The 12,618-nt window shown below is 45.6% G+C and overlaps 1 protein-coding gene across 1 annotated transcript in view; it reads left to right on the top strand.

Moving 5' to 3' along the window:
• The first annotated feature begins 10,550 nt into the window (after positions 1-10,550).
• The window catches only part of HECA (hdc homolog, cell cycle regulator), a 52,284-nt gene continuing 50,216 nt past the window's right edge, over positions 10,551-12,618 (top strand). The window contains exon 1 of the mRNA XM_045499829.1: positions 10,551-11,115. Within this exon, the coding sequence (XP_045355785.1) occupies positions 10,845-11,115 (271 nt within the window). The 5' untranslated portion in view covers positions 10,551-10,844. The remainder of the gene's footprint in view (positions 11,116-12,618) is intronic.

Genomic DNA, 12,618 nt, shown 5'->3' on the forward strand with positions numbered 1-12,618 from the left:
CCCAAACCTGACATGCGTGGTCCCCTTGCTACACATGTTCCACTTTGCCTAGCCCCCTTCACCTGTTGTTTAGACGTCTCATTTCACAAAGAAATGAGGCCAACGTTTTATCCTAAATCAGACCATTCACCTCAGTAACCACAAATTTGAGAATGCGGTGGGATTGTGTTGGAGTGGGGTCCACCCTGTGATCCTCTGTGGCAACCTCTTGGCTAAACCCAATTCGACAATTTTCGTGGCGCAAAAAATGGTACAAGCCAGAAAGACGACAGAACCAGTGGGCTGGTGTTTAAAGGGGAAGCTTCCAACAGAAATGTGACCACCGTATAAGAGTAGAGAGACCTGACTGTGCGGGCAAGTGAACACAGGAAATGCCCATGCCTAGAATTCAGACATAAAAGGATGCTGTACACAGAAAAAAAAGAGACATTGTACACAGGATGTTGCCTCAGTTTTCTATCACAGTGTGAACAATTGCCACTGGCTCACAGAGCCGACTGCATCCACCTTCCAGCATTGAGGTCAGTGGCTCATCTTGGTAGCCTAAAATTGGCTACGGTAGGAGCATTTAGACCACATGGTCCCTCCCTCCAGGCCCCCTCAGTGGTTGAACAATAACATACCGTTGAAACTGTCCCAATAGTTCCTTAAAATGGCAGTCATGTATTTCTCACAATTCTGTGCATTGACTGGGCTCATCTGGGTGATCTGCTCGACGCGGTGAAGACATGATGACCCATACGGCTGCATTCAACGAGAATGAATATCTCAACCTTCTCACTACATTCGGGGCTAGATAATTATTTGTTGTGGAGGCTGTCCTGCACGTTGTAGGATTTTAGCAGCGTTCTTGGCCTCTACCTATTAGATGCCAGTAGTGACAACCAAAAATGTCCCTGTGGATAAAATAGCCCAGGCTAAGAACCACTGAGCTAGGAGCTTGGCTGAGGCTGAAACATCAAAGATGACTCCTGTGAATTATCAAATTGAATGGAGTCATTTACGTCAAGGGATTTTAAAATGGAGCTAGGAGGCTATTAAGGGGGTGGACCTCATGCATGTCCTCACTGGTCTGAACTGGGCTGAACCGCAAATAATCCAAGGGCCCAGTCAGAACATCTGCAACTTGCTACAGTAACAGACTTTGCTTAGTGAGAGCCTTAGCAACGGATTATATTCAGTGAAGATGAGCTTTTTGCTGTGAACACCAATCCAAAATTCTTTGTAGCGGTGCCTATGGGGTCAGTCAGTTGGTTTTGGCTCAGGTCACTATCACCCCATTTGTGAGATGGAGCCCTCCATCAGCCTCTGCACTGACAGCGTGGAGCCTGCTTGAGATTCTCTCTCCCTCTGCCCCTTCCTCTCCCCTGCCTCCCCTCTCAAAATAAATAAGCATTAAAAAAAAAAAAAAAAAAAAAAGCATGGGCATTTCCTGTGTTCACTTGCCCGCACAGTCGGGTCTCTCTACTCGTATATGGTGGTCACATTTCTTTTGGACCTATTCTTTTTGCTTTAAAAATTCCTGACTTTTGCTTCCAAAAATAGTTTTGCTCCAAACTATTTGGTTTGCCACCCAAATCTGTGCACCTTGAATTGCAATTCTTTGATCCCAAATAAATGCTCTGGCTTAATTATTGCCTCCTGACAATTTTAGGCTGACACTTCTCATCTTCCAGGTGACGAGGATCCTTTGTTAGAGAAATTTATTTACCATGCTTGTTAAGGATGGCAAGACAGACTTTATCCAGGGGGACCAGTCCAATGGAATTTATAGTAAAGGACAGAGATTAGGCTCAACTCTGAATACAATAAGGAAAGGCAGGAATGTATAGCCAAGGAGCAGGGTTGGGGGTCAGTGGATGAAAACTCACCAAGAGGAAATGTCAGGAAATATCAGGGTTAGGAAGATCTTGGCCAAACTGACTCGATACGATTCTTGCCAAAGGCAGGCCAGGGTGATAAGGTATTGAGGGTGATATTTTCAACAGACTGACTCAGCAGGATTTTTGCTAAAAGTGGAGTGAACAGACCCAGGACAGAGCCCAGGGTTAGGGCCTCTTCAAACAGGGGACCCAGAGGAGCCTGACTCAAGCTTGATCAAGGGGGAGAGTCTTTGTCACCGTCTCTGTATGGCCGGTCATCCTTCCACAGTCTAGCTCAAGGCCCTCCACAGGATGGTGGCTGGCTTTAAGAGAGTAAGAGCAAAAGCTAACAGGATGGGAACCAGAGCAACGTGACCCGTGACTCTTGCTGTATTTCTAGTTGATCAAAGCAAGTCCCAAAGCCTAGATCAGGTTCAAAGGGAGGGAAAATAGACTCCACCTCTTCTTGGAAAGAGGAGTCGCGAACTTGTGGCCATCTTTAATCGGTGCAGTACTATATTGCATTCAAGGGGTCAGTATGAATATTCTGCAGAAGGAAGGGAAATCTTGAGAGAGAATTCTATTGAAGATCAATCAAAATTACTAGGCCGAAGGCGAACATGATTATTCACGTGATGGTAAAGGAACGAACCACATCATATTTAGAGGGTACAAAACAATATATCTCTAGGTTCTATAGTATTTATTACATCAACGATTATGAACAGAAGTTGGAGGTTGCTTCTGGTTAAAGTATTGGTGATGATGTCTTTCTGTCAAAAAAAAAAGTAGGGGCGCCTGGGTGGCTCGGTCGGTTAAGCGTCCGACTTCGGCTCAGGTCATGATCTCGCGGTCCGTGAGTTCGAGCCCCACGTCAGGCTCTGTGCTGACTGCTCAGAGCCTGGAGCCTGTTTCAGATTCTGTGTCTCCCTCTCTCTCTGCCCCTCCCCTGTTCATGCTCTGTCTCTCTCTGTCTCAAAAATAAATAAACGTTAAAAAAAAAAATTGAAAAAAAAAAGTAGTCCTTAGTTGTTGATATTAATTTTTGTTCTTCAATGGAACAATAAAACATTGATGTTTCTGAAAATGGAAGCAGTATGGTGAATGTTCAACTGTTTTACATTAGTACTTAAGGACTTTATATATATCATTATAAGTATTGGAGATTGTAGGTATTTTGCAAGATATTTTCTAAAGAATTGGTTGCTTACAAGAAGGATCCAATGTCTATCTTTTCCCTTGAATTTTTGCCCCTGCATTAACTCACCTGAATGCTAAAGATAGAAGTAGGTACTTTTTGCTCTAAGGCGTTATTTCCCAAAAAAGTATTTAGCATAACTCTGGTTTCACAAGATGTTAATGGGTGTTACACGTAAGAGGATTTATGGGTTGTATAAGCTTGGGAAATTTTAAGCTAAGAGTAAGTAGGTTTCTTTACCGCTGGACTTTTTAGGGTCTTTAGTATAGTAATGTGTCTCATGACTAATAAAATATACAGTGTTTCCTAGACTTATTCAACCACAGTAATAGAAGCATGTCTTATATAACTCGTGTTCTTTAGGGCACTCTGGGTAGAACTTGTTGTAAGTGGAGATAAAGGAGGAGGAGGAATCTTGAAAGAATTCTATTCAAGCTCAATCAAAATTAACTCAACAAAGAGGCATAGCGTAGCCTTAGCACTTAAAAAAATAGGTATCCTTGAAGCAGGCCCTCAGTCCAAGAATGCACTATACTGTTGGGTTCTTTCTAAACATCAACAGTGTTTTCAATACAGAGGACTGAAACAGTTTGTTTATTTATTTATTTATTTATTTATATTATTTTTTTTAACGTTTATTTATTTTTGAGACAGAGAGAGACAGAGCATGAACAGGGGAGGGGCAGAGAGAGAGGGAGACACAGAATCTGAAACAGGCTGCAGGTTCTGAGTGGTCAGCACAGAGCCCGACGCGGGGCTCGAACTCACGGGCCTTGAGATCGTGACCTGAGCCGAAGTCGGACGCTTAACCGACCAAGCCACCCAGGCGCCCCTGAAACCGTTTAAACAAAGATCATTTTGCAAAAGTTATTTTAGATTCATGAAATTGAATCATCCAAGATCACCAAAGATTAATTAGTCAAAACAGTAATTTAGAAAGGAAGAACCAGAATACGTTCATACCTTTTCTCACTCTCCTTGTCTTATTGGCAAATAAAAATTGTATATATTTACAGTGTACAAACGCCTGTATTTTGATACATGTATATATTATGAAATGATTACCACAATCCACCCTTGTCTTATAAGCTAAATTTGAAGCCCTTCGGAATTAGAATTTGGATTAGAAGCAATATATTAACTTACTTGTGGTAGGCAGCTTCTAAGATGGATTTCAGCGATCCTTATCCCCTGGTATTTATGCCCTTGTAAAATCTCCTCCTGTTGAGCTTGGGCCGAACCGGGTGACTTGCTTTTTGCTTCTGAGATTAGGTTACAAAAAAGACTGGCTTCTGTCTTGCTTGCCCTTCTCTTCCTGCCTCACTTGCTCACTTGGATGAAGCCAGCTGCTCTATGCAGAGGCTCATATGATAAGGAACTGAGGGAGGCCTCTGGCCAGTTACCCTTAGGAACTGAATGCTGCCAACAACCTCAGGACGGGGTTGGGAAATGGGTCCTTCCCCAGTTGAGTTTCAACATGACTGCAGTCTTAAGAGAGATCCTGAGCCTGAGGACCCAGCTAAGCCATGCCTACATTCCTGACACAGAAATTGTGAGATAATACATGTGTGCTGTTCTGAGCTGCTAGACCGTAGGGTAATTTGTTTAGGCAGCAATAGATAACTAGTGTAGAATTAAAAGAGGCATTTAGAGAAGGCCAGTGTTGCATTATCTAAGGCAAACCTTGCAGACGGCCGAAAGAAGGACTAAAGCACCGTGGTTAAATCGTGCTTTAGAATGGCAGCCTAGAAAAATACTGATTTCGCTGGGAAGAAACACAGGGGATCCGGAAGATGAAATCTAGGTGATACAAGTCTTTGAATTTTCAGTGCTACGTCTAGAGGAGATGTCAGAAATACAAGGTATAGAAATTGATAGTTGCCTGGTCATTGCAATTGCTGAGGAAGATATTGCTATGCCATGGCCCCCTGCTATAAAAGCTGGCCTCAAACAGAGCCCCCAGTTTTGGTTTAAATATGCTAGCCAGCTGGGAAGGATGTTATGTCTACCAAGAGCATAGCAATGTGGGCTTAGATGGCTCTTTTGTTTTGTTTTCTTTCTTTCTTTCTTTCTTTCTTTTTTTTTTTTTTTGAGGTCAGATCTGGTTTGGGTTATTTCTATTAGATGTTCTTTTACATGTTCTTTAATTCCACAACTATGTGTTAAAGTCTTATTTTGTGCTAGGTGCTGATTTGGGCGCTGAGGATTCAACAGAGAAACCTTCACTTTCTTGAAACCTCCATTCCAGAGAGGAAAAACAGAAAGTACACAAAGTAAATAAACATAAAAATGAAATATACCATACAGTAATAAAAGTAAACAATATGTGCCATAGTAATTAAATACTATCAGAGAAAAGAAAGCACGGAAGGGAGAGCAGGACGGTGTGTTCTAACTTCTGTATCAGTTATCAAGGCCTGGACTACAAACAGCTGTGTGTCCATTGTGATCTGTTTCCCAACTTGACCAAACAAACACCAGAGTCCCTACGGCCTCCTCTCTTCCCTCTGTAGATCCTGTACTCATTCTTGCTTTCATTTCCTTTTATTTTTTATTTATTTTTAAAGTTTGTTTATTTTTAGTAATGCCTATACCCAACGTGGGGCTCGAACCCAACCCCCTGAGATCAAGAGTTGCACACTCTTCTAACTGAGCCAGCAGGTTGCCCCTGATTTCAAGCCCTTTTAAAAGACTAATCTTCATGCTTCTCTGTGAAGACTTCTTTGACAATTTAGCCTCCATTACCCCTCTACCTTCTGGGGATCTGAGGGCACCATTCCCCCTCCAAAATCAGAGGAAACGAAACAAAACAAAATGCAGCCTACCCATCTTTTAAAATTTTTTTAATTTTCAGGTTAACGGTTGATTAATTTGTATTTGTTTCCTCTGTGTTTGTTGTTGTGGTGCCCACCCCTCCCCCAATAGAATTTCAGGTTTTTGATTTTTTTTTTTAATATTTATTATTTTGGGAAAAGCGCAAGCAAGGAGGTGTAGAGAGAAGGGAACAGAGGATCTGAAGCATTCTTTGTGCTGAATTCCAATGTGGGGCATGAACCCATGAACCGTGAGATCATGACCTGAGCGGAAGTCTGATGCTCAACCAACTGAACCACCCAGGTCTCGCAAGTTTGGTTTGTTTTTACATATGTATGGAACATGCAGTCAAAAACACTTGTAATGGTAGCTTCATTGGAAGACGTAGAAAAGATAAAAGATATGATGCCTTCCTTTGTAGAATTTAATATAGACTTGGAGGGAGAAAATGCTCTTCCTGAGGTGAGAAAACCATGGAAAGACAGCCCATACAAATCCAATACTTCGTGGTATGGTATAGTCAGTGGCTTCCAGATTTTTTGGCTTGCCACCGCAGTAAGAAATGGACTATACAACAAGACTGTGTGTGTGTGTGTGTGCGCGTGTAAACAAAATTTTACAAAGATAGTATGTATGTTTTACAAAACAATACTTAATATCTATATGCAATGCATTGATATTTTCTCTTCTGTTTCAGTTTTCAAAACATGCTGGTAGGAACCCTCCGAACTGATCTCATAGCGTGCAAAGAGAATATGAGCCACAGTTTGGAAGCCAGGTGGTGAGCGCACAGAGGTGTGAAGTAAACGAGTCTTGAATGGTAGGAGTCCAGGGATGTCTGTCCTGGGAAAGATTATGGATGTGTCTCTTGAAAGGAGAGTCCTATTTAGGTTATTGGGGTTCATGACAGTGTTGATGCTGAGTTGGAACAACAGTATGAGCAAAGAAGGCACCGAGGCTGTGGTAGGTAGCAAGTTCAGGGGGCACTGAGATAATTCTATTCTTTTATATGACTGCTTTTGTAGGTTATGGAAATAATGTAAAAGTCAAAATAAAGGCCTGGAAACAGATTATGAGGGTACACATTTGAGAAAAATGTTAATATTGATAATTGGGAACAGTTTAATAGGAGAGCAGATCTATGGCATTTAATAATTCATGTCATTATTTGCATTAGTATTGCATTTTGTTAAAAGTCTTGGTAATCACAACTATTACTGTTCCTCAAAGTAAACCTCTGGGCATAGGAGAGGCTATTTCTAGAAAACAAAACAAAACAAAAACAAAAACAAAAAACCCTGGTCCATAGAGATAATAGGCATTGCTCAAGGCATATTTACTTGAAGTGACTTTAGCATATCAGCCCAATTCTAGCCCAAAGGACTTAGTTGACCCCAAGAGGTCAGAAGACAGGCACACAGGTCAAGCAAAAACGCAAACAGAACAAGAATACTGAAACAATGACCATTTATTCTGATCCAGTCCTGAAGATTAGCTTGTCCCTTTTCTCAAGGCTATTGATTGTTTACCTCTGATGACCTGGATTGTTGCTGTGTTTTATTCAATTTTGCAAAGATGTGGTTTGGAGTGGGTGATAAAGTTTGGGGGAAGGAAACCTTGGGTATAGGTATACTTTTTTTGAAAGTTTACTTCAGAACACATGGGTTGATCATGGAAATTAAACAGAAGCCAAGTGTGGATGTACAGAGCATAGAGGCTTCCATGGTTTCCTAGAACTCTTCATATTTTCTTCTGGAAGCATCTGAGGGGAGGGCTTTGGGTCACCCACCATCCATCTTTTGCTCTTTGGACAGGCTTTCTCCCTTTCTCTCTTCTTCAAAAATCATGTAAAAAGGGAAAGATAAAGGGCTATGATTCCAAGGAAATCCCACATGTTGTTTGGAAGTAGGAAATGGAGTCCTTTACCGTTGCCTCTGCATCAAATTTGACTAAGGCTAAAAACAGATGAGCATGGTTAAGAATGGAAGAAGTGGCCCAGCTTCTCCTTCCTCCTTTTGATTTTGTTTTAGTTTGAATGAGGAGGAGGTGGCTCACACAATGAATAAGAAAAGCAACTGGTTGGATGGCTGTGGGCTTTGAATTAATTATGACATTTTTTGTGGGAAAGCTTCCAATTCTTAAGTCTCATCTAGAGGTGGGAGGCAGCTGGAATGAACATCTGTCTGCAGGGTACAGGCATACTTACTCTGATCCAATATGGCATGACAGCAATGTGCTTATTCAAGAAAATAGTTATCTCCATTTTCCGGTATTCTAATATAAAATTTCTTCATTCTCGGGGCGCCTGGGTGGCTCAGTTGGTTGAGCGTCCTGCTTCGGCTCAGGTCATGATCTCACGGTCTGTGAGTTCGAGCCCCACGTGGGGCTCTGTGCTAACAGCTCAGAGCCTGGAGCCTGCTTCGGATTCTGTGTCTCCCTCTCTCTCTGCCCCTCCCATGCTCATGCTCTGTCTGTCTCTGTGTCTCAATAATAAATAAATGTTAAAAAAAAAAAAAAAAAAACTCTTCATTCTCACCACTCAAAAAAAAAAAAAAAAAAAAAAAAAAAAAGAAGAAAAAGAAAGAAAGGCCCAAGGCAAGGTGAGACGTCTCAGCCACCTCTAGTGAGGGATGTCAGTAATGAAATTAAGCTAAATCTGAATAGGCCACATTACCTCATTATCTTCATCCCCAGCTCCTCCATTCTCCCTGTGAAGTCTCTAATTACACACTTGTCAGCATTTCCTCCAGTTTTCAGTATTGTTTGACTTCCCGGGGCCAAGTGGTGACCAAATCCTGCTTCATATACCTTCAAAGCATTTGTCCATTCATTTATTCATGCACTTCTCATATACTTACGCTATACCATGCACTGAGCTAGGCAACAAGGATTCAGTGAGGCAGAAACTAAGACACAGTTTCTGCCATCACATAGCTGGTAGTCCAGTGGGGGCCCAGGCAAGAGACAAGTAAACAGGCATTTTCAATACGTGTGTGCATGGTGTTTTGGTAGGGAAGGTAACAGGGAGCACTTGGGGGCGAATCTCACTTTGGGCTGTCAGAGTAGACTTCCTAGAGAATGGATGGTTTAGGTTGAGACTTCAAGGTTCAGAAAAATGTAGCCAGAGAAGAATGCATTACACAACCTCCACTCAACAGATTTTCTTCACCACTTACTGTGGGTCAGGTTTTTTGCTAGACTCTGCTGAGTTAGCTAGAAAGATAGACTCAATCTCTGTTCCTCTAGTGCTTAGAAGATGTCAGGGTGGGGGAGAAATAGATGTGAAAATATAGGCAGAAAATATTTATTTATCTAATGTAACTATCCATATGTATTGGGGAATTAAAAGGTTCATTATTTTCCTACTGAAAAGTCCAACCAGCAATTACCCCTGAGTGTCCAGTGCTCCTCCCTATAGCTCCAAGCTCTGCTATGGACTCTCCTATGAACCTGGGAGCTCCCAGTCAGAATCTCTCCATTAGGTGAGCCTGAGAGGGAGTGTTCTCTTCTCTGCACATCCCTGTCTGTCCCTTTATGCTTTACAACACAGCCACTGAGCCTTTACTGAAGAGCTGGGTTAATTAAAATTTACACTAGAGGAGGGGAAAACTGTAAGTTGTCAACTAAAATAGTTGTCTTCTATAGATCATGGGGAAAATAACCTAATTTATACATTCAACAAATATATGCTAGCTGCTCCCTGAGGTGCCCAAGACGGATAAAACCTATTACCTGCGGAGCTTTCCCGAGAATGAGGAGGAGATAGCTAGGAAACCAGTAAACGTATACGTCGTCAACATAATGAGAGATGGATGAGAAAAATTATCAGTGATACTTCTCACAGCTCCTCCCGGAAGGTAGGTAGGAGCTCTACTATAACATCCTGAAGGAAGCGTGTTCGATCTGGAACCTGAGACATGGGAAGGAGCTGGTCTGTGAAAAGGCAGAATAAAGTTGCAGAAAAGAGAAACCATGTAGAACTCTTCCCAGGGGTCTCCTGCTCTCAGGTCACTGCCTCTCTTCAGAGGCGTCACGTTTTAATCTTAGCCTGCTTCCAATGCAGCTATCTCTCTTTTGGGACAGCTCAGCCCACAGGGATTGGGTTTCCTCCCAAGCAGGTCCTGCCTAGTGGTCACAGGCAACATTTAGTTTTATCCCTGGATGGTGGGTCCTGTTTGTATGAATTACTTTCACCACTACACTGTGCCTGCTTCTCATTCAGGGACCCTGCTGTTCCTCCCCATTGTCTGGGACCTCGATCCTATTTCTGTAATTACTGACCCTAAAACTGTTCTTGAAGGGTAAGGTCTTTTGATGGATTATTAATCCCAAATCCTTTGTTTTCCCTTCTTCTAGTCACCCGCCTATTTTTCAGGACCATATTGTTCTAAGCCTCAATTACATGAAGGTCGGGAGGCCACCAAATAACTACGCCAGATGCCACGGGATTGGTGTAGGAGGCCACTTCAGGAAGGTGGCTTCGCGCACGGCCAATAGCTTAGCAGGCCCGCGGTGAGGGCGCCAGAATGACGTCACTCGAACGTGGCCGGCTCGCGCGGGGCGTGACGTCACGCGGGCGGGCCGGTCCGCCTTGAGGTCACCTGGTGGGAGCGGCCAGGCCGAATCCCCAGTGTCGTCACGGGCGGGGGCGGGGCCAGAGCGTGTCAGCGAAGCCGAATCAAAACAAGCCGGAGACCCGCCTTTTCTCGGGAGCGTCTCGCTCGGGTCCCGAGCCCGCCGCGCTCGCGCGGCTGCGAGCCTCGGGTGGCCGCGCGCCGGCTCCAGGAAGCCGGGGAGGGCGCGGCGGCCGGGATGGCGCGGCGCGGGCCGCGCGGCTAGACGGGCGCCGAAGGAGCCGCCGGCCCGCGCCCTCCATTCTCTTCCTCCCGGAGCCGGCGCCGCGCGGGCCGGGAGCGGCCGTGCGGCGGGGAGCCGCCTTCCTTGACGCCGGGCACCTGGACGCTCGCGAGATGCCCAACCCCAAAAACAGCAAAGGCGGCCGCAAAAACAAGCGCGCCAACAGCAGCGGGGACGAGCAGGAAAATGGAGCCGGGGCCCTGGCAGCGGCGGGCGCGGCGGGCGCGGCGGCCGGGGGGGGCCTGGCGGCGGCGGCCGGCTGCGGAACGGTGGCGGCGGGCGCGCCGGGCACCGGGGGCGCGGCGGGCACCGGAGGCGCGGGGACTGGCGCCGCCAACGCCGCGGCCGCCTCGGGGGCTGCTGCCGCGGGCGACGCCAAGAACGGTAAGACGGGGCTGGCGGGGCGAACGCCAACTTCCTCCCCGACGGGGAAGGCGCGGTGGCGGGGCCCGGGGCGGCGCGGGCGGTGCGTGGACAATGCGAGAGTCAGGAAGTGCTCACCCCGCCCCTCCGCCCCGCGGCGGCTGTCCCTTCCCGGTCCCCACGCCCGGCGGCGACGACTGATCTGCGGCCCGTGCCCGGGGTCTGCGCCGCTCCCGGGCCGAGAACCCGGGGCCGCCTGCGCCTCCGACGCCGAGGGGTGCCCCGGGGCTCGGCGGCGGCGGCGGCGGCAGTGCTCCCCTCGGGCCCTGCCGGTTCTGGCGGAGCCGACTGTGTGCTGCGGCCCGTGGGGGAGCGGCGGGTTGGGGGGTGGGGGGAAGGAAAGAGCTGCCCAAGTTGAAAAGAATGATCCGCTTGGAAACTTAGGCACCAGTTCATTCTCCCCTGTGCCCCCTCACCCACCCGCCTTTTCCCCGCGTGGGGAAGAGCCTCAAATCCCAGCAAATCGAGGCTTGCTGCGGCGACTGCCACAGGTGAAGAGGCCCCGAGACATTTTTACTATAGGGCGTGTGTGTGTGCGTGCTTGTGCGCGCGCGCGCTCTTTAATTCTCTTACTCGCTTGAGGAAGGAAGAGAATCTGAACTTGACTTCCGTTCTCAGACCGGAGTTAAAAAAAAAAAAAAAATCATCGTCTGTATGATTCTGTTTCACAGTTTTAGAAGGAAGCCTGCTAATCTTAGGCAGTACCTTAATGCACCTTTTGAAGGGCACTTAGGGAATACTGAAGATGTGACAGATTGCCGTTGTCACTAGAGAGACACGATTTTCGTTATCGGGTGCCGGCCAAACACTTTTTTCTTACTTGGACAGTTCTTTGAATTCCTCTGGTCAGGCAGTTTTTCAGGGAAGGGAATAGAGGTAAATTTTAACGAAGGGATATTAGGAGCTTTATTTCTGACTTTTAACTTGTAGCTTTTCAGCTTTTGAAGCCATTCTTCATGCAGATCAGTCACTTTTTTAAAGAGGCACCTGCGCTCAGAAGAGCCCCACAGTGCTCTGAACGTAGGAGATTGAAGTGTAGCCAATTAAGAACAGAACCATAGGCCCCATTGGCTGTATCTCCGCAATAGTGATGTAGGAAAGTTTTCTTTTTTTCCAGGAACAGACAGCCTAGTTTTGAATGTTTGATAATACAATTTTTGGCCAGACTGTCTTCTCCATCCATGTTCTTTTGTTTTCCTAGCTCTGAACTTCATTTTGGTATTGATGTGGCCTAGGGGAAGGAAGACAGACTGGTGGTTTAGCCTTTTAGAGCTCTGTCTTCTTGGGAAGGTCAGTCTTTCTGACATTTGATTTCCTCGCCTGTAAAATTGAAAAAAAAAAAAAAAAAAAGTATATATTCCATCCCCCCCCCCCCCATAGAGTTATTCTGAGGCTCAGAGTGTTACTTTCTTCTCCGGTTTGTGGTTCTTGTTTTAAAGGCTTGTTAAGCTTTTAACATGCTTA

The sequence above is a fragment of the Leopardus geoffroyi genome, chromosome B2, assembly GCF_018350155.1.
Source record: "Leopardus geoffroyi isolate Oge1 chromosome B2, O.geoffroyi_Oge1_pat1.0, whole genome shotgun sequence".
Lineage (NCBI taxonomy): Eukaryota > Metazoa > Chordata > Mammalia > Carnivora > Felidae > Leopardus > Leopardus geoffroyi.